The sequence below is a fragment of the Numida meleagris genome, chromosome 25 (assembly GCF_002078875.1).
Source record: "Numida meleagris isolate 19003 breed g44 Domestic line chromosome 25, NumMel1.0, whole genome shotgun sequence".
NCBI classification, from domain to species: Eukaryota; Metazoa; Chordata; class Aves; order Galliformes; family Numididae; genus Numida; species Numida meleagris.
This window is the reverse complement of record NC_034433.1, coordinates 4,084,631-4,101,192: the sequence shown is the minus strand read 5'-3', so window position 1 is coordinate 4,101,192 and position 16,562 is coordinate 4,084,631. Positions and strand designations below refer to the sequence as shown.

Here is a 16,562-nt window from a genome sequence, read left to right as displayed (position 1 = left end):
CCGTTCGCTCGGTTTGCGGAGCAGCCGCACTCCCTCTCAAGCCATCCCGCGCGGAGCCCGGCTGGGCGCGACGCGTGCGCAGTAGCCACGGTGCCGTTGGCCTCCAGCCTGCGCGCATGCGCACCATGCGGCCGCTGGTGACACTGACGGCGCAGGCGCGGCTCCGCCCCGCGTTCTCGCGAGAGGCCGGGATTTATTCCTACGTGCGGTGCCGTGCTGCTCATGGCGGCGCTGGAGCGGGGGCGCTGAGCTGTTGGGGTGAGTACGGCTCGGGCGGGTGCCGAGGGCTCCCGGCGCTGCGGCGGGCGGCGCCCGCGCGGTTTAGGGGAACCGGGGTCTGCGGGGAGCGGCGAAAGAGGCTGAGGGCGCGTTTGATCCCGCGGCCCGGCTGTCTCTCTTCGCGGCGGTCTCGGTGGGGCGAAGCTGCCCGGGGCCTCCTCCCGGCTGCGCTACGTGGGGCGATCGAGGAGTGGGGGCGGGGCGGGCCTGCCCGGGGGCCGCCGTTCCCAGCGATGAAGCGCCGGCGGCCTCGGGCCGCTGGGCCGTGGCGTCGCGCGCACTACGTTTCCCGGCGTCCCGCGGGCAGCCGCCCCGCCGCGGGGGCCGGGTCCCGCCAGGCAGCGGGGCGGGGCCACGGAGGCGCTGGGACTCGCCTTCCCGGCGTGCCGCGCGCCCGCCCCGCCGCGGAGCCTGCCGGGGCCTGCAGGTCGGGGGCCGCGGCCCGGTCGGGGGCGGCGCTGAGGGGGGACTACGGGTCCCGGCAAGCCCCGGGCGGCGCTCGCCGCTAGGGCTCCTGGGGCCGGGCTGGCGGGGCGGTCGCGGGGGCGGGCGGCGGACCGCGGCTCCCGGCGTGCCGCGCGAGCGGCCCCGCCCGCTGCAGAGCCGGGCCCCGTCCCTTTGTGTGCGGGGGAGCGGCCGCCATCGCCCCCCTTTGTGTGCGGGGAGGACGGCCCCTCCCTCCTTCCCTTCCTCTTTTCCTCCGCGCTGCCCGCCCTTTCCTTAGCCCGGAGGCGGCCGGGTCCCGCTCGGCCCCGCGCGCTGTCACGGTGTGGGGCGCGGCAGCCCCCGCTCGCGGCGCCGCCCCTCAGCGCAGCGCGCGGCTCCCGCTCCGCGGCCACCATCTTGGGCAGCGCGGGGCGCCCGGCGGCCGCTCCCCGAGCTCCGCGCCGCTGTGGGTCACGGCTCTGTCAGGGGTCCGCCTTACAAACGCACACAGGGCTCTGAATCCTTCAAAGAAAACTCACTCTGGTTTTACTGCCCTGCTCTTATTTATTTATTTTTTTCCAGGGATGTTGCTAAATGGAGAAAAACGGCCATAAGTTTTTTTTTTTTCCGATAGTGTTTTGTTTTTTTTTTCTTTTTAAATCTCAAAGCGATGCGGGCAATGTGGTGAATATCTAAGCAGTATCGCTGCTGTCATGTATTGTTTGGAGCGTGCGGGAGATGGCACGCGGTGCTCCTCGCAAACGTCACGCATCCTCTCAGATGGCGACGTTCATTTCCCAGTGTAATCTGATAGCCATGCTGTGTGCGTGCATACTAAAAATACGATGTTTTGTCTTCGTTAGGTTTGGTCATGCATAAGGGAGAGTTATAGAAGCCTGCGCTTTAGGTCTGTGGAATGTATGTTCTGGCGGTTACATACCTGTGTTTGTGGAGAAAATGAGAACCAAAGCGGTGTCTGTCGCCTGGCAGTCTTTACTGTGAGTCTGTGTATATGTTTCAAGCTGTGAGCAGCATTGTGCGACTTGCTGTCATTTAGCAAAATCCACACCTGGAAAGCTTCAAGAGCAGCACGTCTCCGGCCCTGCCTCCTCATCTTTGCACAAACCAATTCTGCTGTAGATACACCAATGCAGAACCCAGTGTGATGTGGGGGCTGGGCACCTGCGCAGGGTGTTTACCATTTGGAGAAGTATTTATAGTAGCTGCATTAAAAAGTAAAGAATTTGAGGTATACGCACGCTAATTTTTACTTGACTTCTGCAGGCTTTATATGCAATTTTTTTTTTTTGTAATCACCTATATACAGTAAACAAATTTGTTATTGAGTCAAACCTGCTTTTAGCAGGCAAGCTAATGCTTTATGCCATTGCTTGGCAGAAGTTACTTCAGTTGTCTCTGGGGATACAGAAATATTTTGGTTGTTATATGTAAATGTGATATACTCCTGAAAGATATGAAATGTGATGTAAGTTGTAGTGCTAGAAGAGTTCTGGTGATACTAGTCTGATTAGATGAGGGAGAAGTGCAAATATTGATCATAAGGTTCCAAGTGTCTCTGTGCAGTTCTTGTGATGTAGCGTGTGCCTGCTTCACTTCTCTTGAACTTGGTTGAGGGATGTTTATTTCATCCTAGAAGAGGTTATGATAAAGGTTGCTTGAATATTAGAGGGAGATATGCCTTCTATTTTTGCGTTGCCTTATTTCAGTTTTTTACGATTGAATCCTTCACTGCAAGCTTCCTGTGCCAGGTGCTGGTTTCTCTTGGGCATGGATTTCTGCCCACGTACAGTTTTCTCATTTAGTCTTTGTGTATGTGTAACAGTATGGCAGGACAACCTCTTCAGCCCGAAGTTGTTTTAAGAGTGATGGGGACAGTGTTTTATATGGAGAAGATGTTGCTGAAATGCTTCTGTGAAAAAGAGGTGTTGGGTTTGCATACATCCTTCGTATACTTGGGGGTTTCGGAATTGTTCTCTGGATTGGCTAACAGCTGTCGGCATTTTCACTGCAAGAAGTGTTAGAGTGTCTTAGTAGACTGTAAGTTTGTTTTTTCCTTTTTTCCAGGTATGCGGTTCCATCTTCATAATTCATTAAAAGAAATTCAAAGCTCAGTGTAAAATAAGAAAGAGTGTTTCATTACACTGGGGAAGTAAGCTTGCATCCAAGTGAAGTTGCTGTTTTAGTTGGTACAAACTGGGACCTTTCCTGGAATGTGTAACTGCATCTGAAGTGTTTAAAATTAGAAGTAGCGTATCACTGGCATGGAGGTAGAGTTTCTTGGGAAACCAGAACTGAAAATGGGAATACAAAATAAATGTATCAAACAGCTTCTCCTAATTTGAATCAAACACGTGGTGTCAAAGTAGAGGTTATGCACCTGTTCGTGGGAACACCTAGGGCTGATGTATGATTCCTGTTAAGGTTATACTTTAGTGCATGTCTTTTCTTTCTCTCTCCAGTATGAAGTGAAACAGAACAGAATTTACCACCTGAAACTGCTGCTTCAAGTTCAGATCAGGAAAAGAATATACCGCATCGTAACAACAATTCAAGACCAAAGAAGAGGAAACTTACACTGAAGACACAAGGCTTGATCTGAAACCAGAAGTTTGTGCCTACTCAACAGCTTCAAAAGAGCACGTCCCAACGCTGCTAGTAGTCTTTGTTTTCTCCAGTGCTGTATTGAAACTGCCTAGGGCAGCAGCACTTGTATTCTTTATTAGTGTGCTCTCTCTTTTTTTTTTCTTTCTATCTTTCTCCTTTTCTCTCTCTGTCTCAATAGCAGTCTTCATCCTTTGAAACTTCGTACTGAAGCAAAAGAATCGGCTAATACTACTGAAAGTGCAATATTTGAATATCACTGCGAGGTTCGTGCATGTGCTATGTACTTATACATTTTTCCAAACTTAATTGGAAACAGTTAACAACAGGAGGTTGTGTTTTCTGTGATGTTTTTTAGCTGTTCTATGCTGTTACGTTGGTTTGATTGTAGTGTGATGAATTAGTGGTACCTGTGTTATAGTTCTATTTAACAGTACTTGTTTTACAACCCTAGAGAGCCTCTTATTTGTGTTCCTCTATTCTAGTAACAGCGTTGTGATTACAATCCCTTTTTCTTTCCAAAGCGTGTGCTATTTTTGTTGGTTTGGAATCTCTGTTTAGTTTTCTTTAAATCTTATAGTACGGTTTGTTTTTTTTCCTTCCAAGTATTGGAGTTAATAATGGGTCAGCTGTTGTGAGTAAACTGTTTGTTGACAGTCAGCACCGCAGCTAGTTGTGGTTCAGTAGGTAATCATTATATGTCAGGTCTAAGCAAGTCTTGTTTGTGCATTAATATGTTGTAGGCTGTTCCTAGAAGTTCCTTAAAGAACAGTTTTATGATAATACTTCCATTTTTTATGGATGTATCGCTTAGCAGAATTGTTGATTTAAAAAAAAAAATATATATATTTAAATGTAGGTTTTTTTTTTACATTGTTTGAACAGCTGTAGCAATATAGCAAGCATTTAGAAAGACTGCTGATACTATCATTCCCTGTCTTTCTGCAGCAAATGTTAGTGCCATCCTGAGGAGTATATCCCTCCTTGAACTTAAACTGTCAGGCTTTAGCTGATCTGTGGTCAGCTGTACTGATCAGCAGTGGTGGTTTGCGTGAGAGTTAGCAGTGCTGCTTTCTAACCCTGAGCTCAACTATTCTGAACTTGGTTTTAGCTGGATTTTGTTAGTGATCTGTTACTTCTTGTCCTCGCTGTTAGCAGGGGGTGCGTGTACCTTTGTGTGCTTAGCTTACACTGGAGATGCAAAGAGGTGATTTTGGTCATGACTCACAAAAAGCATTTGTAACCCTGATTTGAGCTTTTATAACAGGCAAAAACATCAACCTATTATTCAGCAGATGAGTTTAATAATACACCATGTTCCCTTCCCCCAAACGTTTTACCTGCAGGGCTGATTTAATTTCGGAAAATGTTTCAAACTCTAAGATGGCTTAAAATCAAATGTGTCAGCTGTTGTCTTCCCACAAGGGCCTCTTGCTTTCGATGGGTCATCCTAGGGACTGCCTTCTTCAGAAGACGAGGGTTTTTATGTGATGGTGACAGGATCTAACATCCAGTCTGTGTTGCCTGTCTGAGTTCTGAGGATTGTTTTCCAAGAAGTAGGCAATTAAAAAAAAATTTAACTCTATTTTAAAAATGTTTAAAATGTGCTTGTTACAATAACTTTCATGACCTCTTTGTGTCTGTTACTATGTTTATGTAGTGAAAGGAGACTTAAGTACAGTTTGGTTTATTTTCTGCTGTTTTCTTTTGAATAGATGAGCTTTGATCCAAACCTTCTCCACAACAATGGACACAACGGGTACCCCAATGGTACTTCGGCAGCACTGCGCGAGACTGGCGTTATAGAAAAACTGTTGACTTCTTATGGATTCATTCAGTGTTCAGAACGGCAAGCTAGACTGTTCTTCCACTGTTCACAGTATAATGGCAACTTACAGGAGCTCAAAGTAGGAGGTAATTAAACAACGGCTGGAGTTTCTTTACCAAATGAAAACAAGTCTCTTTTGCTTGCCATAGAAAATCCTTTTATCTTGTGGCATTAACAGATGCGTTCTGTTGCTGCCAAAGAGTGAAAGTGATGATTGAGTTCATCGTCTGCCACTCCTGAGGAAAGGTTTTTATTTCTGTGTGTATTAATGCAAATATGGCTGTTCTGGAAGAGGTGTACAGTGTTAAGTCCAAGCTACAAAACGAAGGTGGTAACGAACGTTTACACAGTGGAAGTGCCATGCCTCGTGTACTTAGTATTTAGTTTTAAGAATTACTTTGAAGATGGTTGTCTTGCAGAATAGGGGTGGTGCTAGTAGTTCATGTGGTAATGAAGTCTATAAACTGTTCAGTGTTGAGTTTACATAATCTGAACTCCTTCAGTGTGAGGTTGGCTGTTCAAGTGAGCGCAGGGAAGGGTGGGGGAGGTAGTGCAGGGCAAGCCGTTACAGTGGAGCAATTCCAGAAGTAACTGCAAGTAGTGTGTCCTTCCTAGGTAAAAGAGGTTTTACTTTGTTGTGTTTAGGGAGGAGCAGCGAATCATCAGATTGAACCAATTAGTAATGCTTAAAAATTGAAATCTGTGATGTCATTGTTGTCTTCGATTATTTTGTAGATGATGTTGAATTCGAAGTGTCTTCTGATCGCCGAACTGGAAAACCCATTGCTGTTAAATTGGTGAAGATCAAACCAGAAATATTACCTGAAGAACGAATAAATGGACAAGTCAGTGGCTATGATGTCTGTTTTCTGTGCATACAACTTCCATCCTTTACTTTAGAAGGAACAGCTTCATTGAGCATGCATGCTAACTACATACAGAATTCAGTTACACTGAAATCTCTTCTTATTATTCTGGCAGAAATTTAGAGTTTCAGTGTGAGCTCTTACTTTGCTCCAAACAGTTCTTCAAGGCAATAGGTGCTCTAAAAGATTGAAATATTGCAGCATGGCGTTTCCTGATGGTTTAAACTAGAAGTTAATCCCCAAGTATATAGTAGAGGATGCTGAGATTCATTTTGTTTTCTACGCTGCTTCTCCTGAAATGACTAGCAATGGATTTTTTTTTTCTTTTTTTGACTGGTAGGTTGTGTGCGCTGTTCCTCACAATTTAGAGAGTAAATCTCCAGCTGCCCCGGGTCAGAGTCCAACAGGGAGTGTATGCTACGAACGTAATGGGGTAAAGCTTATGTATTTTATTTGAACTCTTGACTGATCTGTCACTGTGATCTTTTAACCAAAAAAAAAAAAAAGCACTTTAATGTGGACAATTGACACTTCTAAGAACTGTAGTTCTTAGCAGAAAAAAAAAAAAAAAGGCATACTTAGGCAATTGCTACAAACATGTTAATTTCACAGCTTGCTTGCCCACCTATATCTATGGGGAACTCAGTGTAGAGCCAAATAATTGTTTTTCTGTTTTAAAACTTCATGAAACTGGATCATATAATGTTCACGTATCTCTTTGAAAGTTTAGAAATTGGCATTTCAGCGTGGCCACCTACAAACCTCTCAAATTAAGTTGCTTTTTACAGACTCATAAAAGCAGCCCAAGGAAGAAAGAATGTTTTTGCATGCAGTGTTTGATCATTTTCAGTTTTCCCACTAAATCCATTTATTTAAAAGCACTTATTGCTTCTAAGCAAAAATATGCTAATCATCCTTTGATTTGACAAGTGGAATAATATTAGTCAATGTTAATTTACAGGAAGTATTTTACCTGACTTACACTCCAGAAGATGTTGAAGGAAACATTCAGCTGGAAACAGGAGATAAAATAAACTTTGTAATTGATACAAATAAACAGTAAGTTGATATCGGGTTTCTGGTCTCATGCTTTCTCTTTTAGTTGTTGGGCAGCACTTCGTGCCTTTTCCAAGACCTGAAATAACATTATGAAATATAATCTTAATATTGCCTCTGGTTTTCAGGCGTTTCAGCTTTGTTCTTTTTTTTTCTTCCCTTTAGTACTGGTGCTGTAAGTGCTCGTAACATTATGCTATTAAAAAAGAAACAAGCCCGTTGTCAAGGAGTAGTCTGTGCCATGAAAGTAAGTGATGTTTCAGCTTCAAAATATTATTAAAAGATGAAGTGCTTTTCTGACAGGTTCTCTAAATAGTAAATTCAGTGCATTCAGAGCTGTTAAGATTTTGGAAGTGTGAATGCAAACTGTGTCAAACAGTTGAAACAGCTAGTCTTGAATACGTATACTCTCCTTGAAAACAAAGTAAAGTCTGAATTGTTTCCCTTAATGCGTTCATTATAGTATAAGCTGAATGCACTGAAGTATGCTGTATGAAATGGTGTAGTTCTGTTGTTTGTTAAACGTGTAGAATGTTTTCTTAATACATTAAGAGCTTGGGCAATCTACTGAACGCTTTCTTCTGTTCTTAGGAAGCCTTTGGATTTATTGAGAGGGGTGATGTCGTGAAGGAGATATTCTTTCACTATAGTGAATTTAAAGGTGACCTAGAAACCTTACAGCCTGGTGATGATGTGGAGTTTACAATCAAAGACAGAAATGTAAGATGAAATCCAGTAAAAACTGAAGACAAGATCCGAGGGTGAAACTGGACAGCTGCCTGTTTTTGCAAATTCACTTTAAAAAAAAAAAAGGGGGGGGGGGGAAGGGGTTCATAGGAAAACAATCTTACCATTTTATCAGTTCTGTAGGGGTATTTGATTGATTTTGTGCTTTTAGGGTAAAGAAGTTGCAACAGATGTAAGACTGCTGCCTCAAGGAACTGTCATTTTTGAAGATATCAGCATAGAACACTTTGAAGGAACTGTAACCAAAGTAATTCCAAAAGTACCCAGCAAAAACCAGGTGTGTTTCGGTATTGAATTTAAGGGAAATACTGTACTGAATCCCAGTCAGAGTGCAAATGTTTGCCTTTCTCTGTGGAAGTCTGCTGTGTAAGCATCGCATCAGAGATCACTGCTGAGTAGAAGAGTAAGCTTGGTCTGCTTAACTTGTAACAACCATTGACAGCTGTCACAGGAGGCAACTTTTTTTCCTGGTCCTTTAAATTTTAGGAAAATAGGGTAGTACACAATAGCGGTGCTTTGTGGAGTTTGTCTTTAATCTTTGAAATACTTCAAATTGACAAATGGGGTTGTTAAAGATGCATTCTTTTTTTGAATGAACAAATAACAACAACAACAAAGAAGACTCATGAGGCAAAAACACAGTGTGCTTTATGGGCTCTTGTGAGCATTAGCAGCTGATGGGACCCATAATGTTTGGCTTTGAGTAGAGGATGTACACACAAGTGCCTCTCTAAAGTGTTCAGGCTACTCTGCATTCTTGTTTTTTATTTTGCTGCTTGGGATTTTGAAGGTGATAAGGGATTTTTTTTTGTTTTTTTTTGTGTGTTTGAATGCTCAACAGGAAGGCCTCTTAGAAGTGTGGTGAGTATGGTTATGAGCTTAATTCTCAACGTGGATTTTTAGTTTCATTGGCAATACATACTTGGTGCATCTGATAGGTAAGACAGAAACTAAGTTAAATTCTGGGAGTGGTCACTCGAACATGATGCCTTCCTAACCCAAATGCTCAGTAGGGCTTTGAGTGCTGAGTCTTGTAGGTGTACTAACTTTTTCTGTTGCATTTTTCTATCTCCTAGAATGATCCGTTACCTGGCCGCATCAAAGTTGATTTTGTGATTCCTAAAGAACTTCCATTTGGAGACAAAGATACGAAATCCAAGGTGACTTTGCTGGAAAGTGACCACGTTCGATTCAATATTTCAACAGACAGACGTGACAAACTGGAACGAGCCACCAATATTGAGGTTCTGCCCAATACTTTCCAGTTTACTAATGAAACTAGGGAAATGGTAAGTACATATTTTTAAAAGTTTTTGTTGTTGAAGAGAGGAAATAAAGGTGAAAAATAGGGTGGGATTCTGAAACAATAACAGTATAAAGATTGCCAGTGTCTGTTGACTTGTCTGAAGTCAGACCTCAGATCTAATCTTCTGTGTGTGAATGTGACTAAATAGCAGAAAGCTCGGAATTAATGCTGTATAGCAGTAATGCAGCCCTGAACAAATTAAAAACTCGTGTTCCTTAGGAAAACTGGAAGAACCTGAGGCTGCTCTCATTTAGGCAATGGAAAGTCTTAATCAGAGGAGGTACTAGGTGCAGCTTTTGAATCTTGATCTTCGTTGTTCTGTCTGATCCTCAGGCAGAGATTGTATAAAGAAGGGTGATAAAGAGCTGAACTCTGTCATGTGCAGAGAAGCTCTTAATGGGATACAGTGGCTGAGATAGATGCGCTGATCATTATGAAAGAATACCTTTCATTCTGGTAAAAGTGCTGGAAAACCTAACCTCTGTGTTTGTGTGTAGCAGTAACCTCCAGTTCTTTGACTGTGGTCCTTTTTGTTGTGGCTTAAATTCATCTTTTCCTCTTCACTTTTTACTACTTACGAATAAGAGAGCAAGTAGAAAAAAATAGGTAAGTAGGATTTGCTTGCATTTAAGGTTGACTGTAACCACTAGCACTACAGTTTGCAAGGAAGCTTATCGAGAATTTTTTTTTTTTTTTTTAGAATTTGAGGTTTGTGTTCAGATTATTAGATATTCCATTGATAAAGACATGTTAACATAGTAAAACTGTAATTGTCCTTCCATTTACAGGGAGTGATTGCAGCAATGAGAGATGGCTTTGGCTTCATTAAGTGTGTTGACAGGGATGCTCGCATGTTCTTTCACTTCAGTGAAATTATGGATGGAAACCAACTCCATATTTCTGATGAAGTAGAGTTTACTGTGGTTCCTGTGAGTGGTACAATTTCTTTGAAAACTAGGATCTCACTGAAGTGTTAATGCGCAGTCTGTCTAAAATCTCATCTTCTTTTTCAGGATATGCTGTCTGCCCAAAGAAATCATGCTATAAGGATTAAAAAACTTCCAAAAGGCACAGTTTCTTTCCACACCCAATCAGATCACCGTTTTGTGGGCACTATAGACAAAGAAGCCACTCCAGCCAAAGCCACTAGCCCAAATAAAGGCAAAGAGAAGGTAGTACACAAGTAAAAGTAACTACATTGTGTTTCTGGCTTTGCAGACAGAGACTGCTGTTTTGAAATCTGTAATTCAACATTCTGAAGCACTTTTTATCCTGTATAAATGGACTGTGTTGGATTACTAATTACAGTACTCAGTAAAGGCCAACTTAGGTGAAACAGTGTAACAAAAGCATGGTTAACGGTGTTTCTGTTGAGGATAACTTCCAAGAGCTTGATAGAATCTTCCTATCTCCTGCTGTGGAAGACAGAACCATAGAATATCCTGAGTTGGAATGGACCCAGAAGGATCGAGTCCAGCTCCTGGCTCCACACAGGACCACCCAAAGTTCAAACCCTGTGTCTGAGAGCATTGTCCAAATGCTTCTTGAACTCTGGCAGCTTGGGGCCACAACTGCTGCCCTGGGGAGGCATTTCCAGGGTCCAGCCCCCCTGTTGGTGAAGAACCTTTTCCTAAGACACTGGCATTGGTTGAGATTGGGCTCGAAAAGAGCCTCTGTTTTGTCATGCTTCTTTAAACTAGGATAGAGTAATTAAGCTTTCAATAAATAATTAATGGGAACAGTATTTTTAGAGGAAAGAAAGTAATACCACTGTCTGGTAAAAGCTACAATTTGTCCCTTAAAGCCTGTGGTTTTTGATCATCTTAAGAGTTTGTTGGCCTGTGTTTTCACCAGTTACTTTGCAGTTCTTGAAGTACAAGTAAATGTTCAGTGCTTGCACTGGAATATAGTAAGCTTATTTGCATACAAATAAAACACCAGTTGCTGAATCCTGATGTCTTGTTTTTAGGAAGCTGAAGATGGAATAATTGTTTATGACGACTGTGGAGTAAAACTGACCATTCCTTACCAGGCCAAGGATGTGGAAGGATCTGCTAATCCTCAGATAGGAGATAAGGCAATATAACTAAGAATACCATTGGGGAATACTTTTTGTTTTTGTTTTTAAAGATGTGAGCTTCTCTTTGCCTTGTTCCTGGGTTTGTTGTCCTTTTTAAGTGAAGGACAAGGCATCTACATAGTCACCTATTTCTTTTTTTCTGTCTTAAGTTTGAGTAGCTTAATCTTCTGTGTAACTAAGAAAATACATCCTGAAACCTGGTACCACACATAGAAATACTGTTCTGCTATGTAAATTGTTTTAATGAAAGGAATTCTTACGCTTGCTTATAAAGACCGATGGACAACTCCACTTGAGAATACTTAAGAGGAGATCAGCATAAAGATATCAAGATGGGTGTTGAAGAGTGAGAACATCCACTTATGAGCAAAGTAACTTTAGAGATAATGGCAGGGGAAAAAGCTGAGGGATTTGGAAGAGCGGCCTAAAAACTGTTAGCGTTCAGGTGCTGTGCTATGATTGCTGTGATTACTGTTATTAAAAATCTAAAACAAGCGAGCCAAACTGGCTATGTGCTCTCAGTGGGCCACTGGTAATGTATAGTGCAGAGGTAAAATCATAAAGGTAGATTTTCTATTTGATAGGTAGAAGCAGCAGAGTGCTAGTGGCTGAGTTGCCTTTCGAGGTGTTACAGCTGTGATTCTGCCACTCTTTTGAAAGTACTAAATGTCAGCAAGTAACAGATGTTTTTGGGAGAGGAGCAGCTAGAAGATGCCTTTCCAGCAGAGCCTAGATGTTGATTACAGCAGTGCAGCCTTGAAATAAGTTGGTTAGGCTGTTTTGTATTGCTTTTGGTGGTTGTGCTTTTTTTTGTCTGTAGTGTTAATAACGTAGCTCTTCAACAGGTTGAGTTCAGCGTTTGTGAGGTGAAGCGAACTGGTCTGCAAACAGCTGTTTCTGTCAGAATGCTTGGACGCAATTACAGTTCCAAGAGGCTTTTGGGGTATGTGGCAGCCCTGAAGGATAACTTTGGGTTTATTGAAACAGCCAATCATGATAAGGAGATCTTCTTCCACTACAGGTGAGTGACAGTCCCTTTTGTTGGAATAAGTGTTTGATGCTTCTGGACTTCACACGTTTACATGCTTTGGTGTCTCTACTTCCATTCATGACCTCTGCTCAACTGGCTCAGGCTTTTCTGTTAGTGTTCTCTGTGATCTCTGCCTCTGAATCTCGGGCCAAGAAATGCAGTTAATGGGTTGTATGTTTATAAAGTTCTGCTTTCTTGAATGAAAGTTTTGATTCCTTGGAAATGTGAGATGCTGAACCTATTCTGAATCAACCTATGTAAATGATGGATGAGCATTACTGTTGTCATGAAACTAAAGGCAATTTGTATGTAATTCTGTTCCTGTAGTGAGTACTGTGGCGATATTGATAGCTTGGAACTTGGAGACACAGTTGAATACAGCTTGTCAAAAGGCAAAGGAAACAAAGTTAGTGCAGAAAAGGTGAACAAAACACATGCAGGTAAGACTGTACGTGGTAATTTCTTCTTAAAAGGGTCTTGACAGGTGCTGATGGTTAAACTGGTAATTCTGTTGACAGTTGGAGTTTAAAGCAAGAGGAACATGCTTAATGTGATGGTCATTAGTCAAGCCTGCTAAGCACTAAAATCAGACAATTTCCTGAAGGCTATTTCTTGTGTTACCTCAGAAAAGAAAAGTGCAGACCAAGAGTACTGTATGCAGTAGCAATTCTTCCTTTACCATTGTCTCTCCTCTTTAGTTGGAGGGGTAGAAGAAAACACCTAATTTGGATGATTTTGCCACTAGTAATTCTACCAGTTTTGCCGTTCCTTGAAGAAGAAAAATTACAGTAGGAACTGCAGATGTGGATATTAAGGATTTTGGGGATGCAAAATGTATACTTAACCAATTTGCATGATTAAAGGGAGTTGGAAGTACAGTGGTAGAGAAACAGGATCCTTCAGTATGCTTTTTAAAGTTCTATGGCCTCTAGTTTTATGAAGAGCTAGTATCCTTTTACTTCTGCAGTGGAACAGTGTGGTCGTGATTAGAAAAGCTATCACTGTGTATTTCTGAGTTAGAGGTGTTCTAGTTTTAGCAGACTATAACGTACTGTCTTACCGTGTGTTGCAGTGCAAACTGTAGACTCCTAGTGAATACGAATTGGTCACTCCTTCTTTTTAAAAGAAAAAGTATGACAAGAACTTCCTGATTCTTGCACTGTCTCTTTCTTTTCAGTGAATGGTATCACTGAAGAAGCTGATCCAACTGTTTACTCCGGTAAAGTAATTCGTCCTTTGCGGAGCGTAGATCCAACACAAACTGAATACCAGGGCATGATTGAAGTCATGGAGGATGGTAAGATCTGTTGCTTTTGCCTCGTGCTTGCTATAATAAGTGTAATAAACAGTTGTTCGTTTAAGGTACATCTATAAGTGTTCTTCACTGGCACACAGGTAGCATAGAAATGTAATAAACTACACATAAGTAGAGGTAAATACCAGGTACAAATTCTGAATGCCCTTAAGAACAAAAAGACTTAATGTTGTCTTATATGTTTTCTTCTCTAGGTGAAATGAAAGGAGAATTCTATCCATTTGGAATTGTTGGAATGGCAAACAAAGGTGACTGTCTGCAGAAGGGAGAGACAGTAAAGTTCCAGCTGTGTGTTCTTGGTCAAAACGGGCAGACAATGGCTGTCAACATCACACCATTCCGCAGGGCCACTGTGGAATGTGTGAAAGACCAGGTGAGCAAATGCTGCTTTGAGGACAGGATGTGTTAATAGGAAATAACTGTTGGCTTAGAGCAAGGCAGGATCTGCTTTAACACCTGAATGCTGTGAAGCAAACTGTTGCAGAAACTCTTATTCTAGACAAATAAGAACTAGGTTTATGTAACCCAAGTACTGGTTTATGCAAGCCTGTGTAATGTGGCTTTGGTGAAGGTGAACTACTACTGCCTGTTCCAGTGCACCATTGCCCTCTGGTGAATGCTCTTTTCCTATTACCTAAGGAGAGCCTTCCTTGACACAGCACAAATAAAGCAGTAAATCAAAATAATGCACTTCTTTAACTGTCACTGGTAATCAGGAGGAAAAAAAAAAGTTGTTAGGTAATTTTGAAGGTAGAGTTTTAGAAAAGAATGCACAACAGTGTGTTTCTTAGTTCACTAAAACTTTGTCAGCTTGCTTTGATAAAGGACTGGCAGTTTTTAGAACTTGCTTATAGACTTTGGGGCTTAAATGCCCATTTAGAAACCCATGAGGAGTGGGTAGACTAGCAGAAATAGCATTCTGTTTGGTGTACAAGTTGTATTTGTAATACAACGAGTGTATCATTGTATCTGCTTGGGTTAAGGGGAAATAGATAACTATGTAATGTTTTGGTTTTCAGTTTGGTTTCATTAACTATGAAGTGGGTGACAGCAAAAAGCTCTTCTTCCATGTCAAAGAAGTACAGGACGGTGTGGAACTACAAGCTGGGGATGAAGTAGAGTTCTCAGTAATTCTGAACCAGCGCACAGGGAAATGCAGTGCCTGTAACGTGTGGCGTGTCTGGTGAGGATTTCAAATTACTAGTTTGATCTGGCAGACTGCATCAGTAATGGAGCACATACTGCTTTTAAACTGAGCTAGCTGTTCCTACAACTGGAGCTCTGAATTGTGGTTGGCTTTAGTGAGAGCCTCTCTCTCAGATGTACCAGCACTTGTAGGGCTGCCAGTGCAGTGCAGCAGCAGAATTCTTTTCCTTAAGAACAGATTTAAAAAAAAAAAAAAAGAGCTATCTGTAATTAAGTTGTGCATGCATTAATAGTAACTACAATACCTTTACTCAACTGGAGGTACTGCTGTTTCAGCATCCAGTGGCTAAAGTAATGGCTTTGAGGCAGATGTAGTGTCATCCGGAGGGTCTGCTTTCAAACAAAGCAGGCTGTGCTGATGCCTTAATAGGGGAAGTGACTGAATTTGGTAGCTTGTACCATCTCTGGGAAGTCATCAGGATTCTGTGTGATTGACTTTCTTACAGTGAAGGCGCTAAGGCTGTTGCTGCTCCACGTCCAGATAGACTTGTTAATCGTTTAAAGAACATTAATCTGGACGATGCCAATGCTCCTCGTCTAACAGTTCTTCGTCAGCCCAGGGGACCGGATAACTCAAAGGTATGCAAGATACAAGGCTGGCTTGCGGGATAACCAGCTTGTGGTTTAACTTGGATAACATTGTTTCCACTGTTGAAAGTCAAAACTGTTTGAAATATGTCAACTTAATTCCCTTACGATAGTTGTCTGCTGTGCGAGGTCATGCTGCTTTGGTTGGGTGTTTGGGGTGCTAATGCATGCCATAGTTTCAGAAGAGCAACCCACGTGACTTGTTTTGTGACTTTCTCTGGTTCTGAAGACAAATGGGGTGAATTAGAAATGTGTTGATGCTGTGCACGGTAGGATCAAAACAAGCCTGCTATAAAGCACAGTGCCAGCCCTAAAAGATTTGTTTTTTTCTTTGCAGGGATTTGGTGCAGAGAGAAAGATCCGTCAAGCTGGTGTTATAGACTGATCAACAAAGCCAGTGCTTGAAGTACGACAGAGTGGTGGGGGCTGGTGAAGGGTACTGAATATCTCCCTATTCATCCCTTCCAAATTTTAAGAAGCTATTACACCAGTTTTAACACCTTCTCATGTTATGTTTAAAATAAATTTATGAAACCATTTTAAAATTATGCACAGTTGCATTCTGGAGAACTTAAGGTGGCGCCTTATAGTATCACATTTTAGAAGCTTGTTTTGAATGGTGCATTTAACGCAACTGGTAACTGCAAATCTACATTGCCTATGTGAGTAAACATTATAGACAGCTCTACTCTGGTAGACCTTATGGAATTCTGCACTACACTTACCTATGCTTTCTTTGTTACCTTGGCCAAGGTATTTTACTATGCCTTAGTACTCAGTTGCGTTACGTCTTTCCTTCGAAGTGGATGTGGAAAGCTCACTCTGCTCAAATTCTGAGGACCATAGGAGGGTGGACTAAGTTCAGTTTGATAGAAAATCTGTATGAACGTTCAGATAACTTAAGTTGATGGCTAGATGTTACTTTGTTTTCATATTTCATTTAATTTGAATCCTTTAGCCAGCCAAGTTGTGTTAGAGCTCAGTGAAAGTCTCTTTCTGGGGTAGGCCTTTTTTGTAGTGTTCTGAAATGCCTGCAGTGCAGAATTTCATAAGGCTGAGGCGTGCCATCAGTGTGGTAACTTAAATATATTTAAAACAATGCACAAATTTGCTGCTGCTTAGAACACTGCAGCTTCTAAACCCAGTTTCTTTTACTGATTTAAATTTACAAAGAAAGAAATTGTGCCTGAAGTGAATCCATTTTTTTTCTTTG

General features: G+C 42.2%; 1 protein-coding gene across 1 annotated transcript; it reads left to right on the top strand.

The window, feature by feature from the left end:
- On the top strand, positions 116-15,897 carry CSDE1 (cold shock domain containing E1). The gene is made up of 20 exons (XM_021377018.1): positions 116-258; positions 3,186-3,593; positions 5,043-5,241; positions 5,891-6,000; positions 6,362-6,454; positions 6,983-7,080; positions 7,243-7,324; positions 7,669-7,797; positions 7,976-8,101; positions 8,901-9,113; positions 9,919-10,059; positions 10,144-10,302; positions 11,100-11,207; positions 12,056-12,231; positions 12,568-12,680; positions 13,418-13,537; positions 13,750-13,928; positions 14,575-14,738; positions 15,208-15,340; positions 15,687-15,897. Exons 3-20 carry the CDS (start codon positions 5,043-5,045, stop codon positions 15,732-15,734), a joined length of 2,391 nt encoding a protein of 796 aa, XP_021232693.1. The 5' UTR covers positions 116-258; positions 3,186-3,593; the 3' UTR covers positions 15,735-15,897.

Bases quoted from the DNA above. Each gene is read 5' to 3' on its own strand.
- CSDE1 (XM_021377018.1), top strand. From the start codon at position 5,043: ATGAGCTTTGATCCAAACCTTCTCCACAACAATGGACACAACGGGTAC. The intron at 7,325-7,668 runs GTAAGTGATGTT...TTCTGTTCTTAG, and splicing joins GAGTAGTCTGTGCCATGAAA to GAAGCCTTTGGATTTATTGA. The intron at 14,739-15,207 runs GTGAGGATTTCA...ACTTTCTTACAG, and splicing joins TGTAACGTGTGGCGTGTCTG to TGAAGGCGCTAAGGCTGTTG.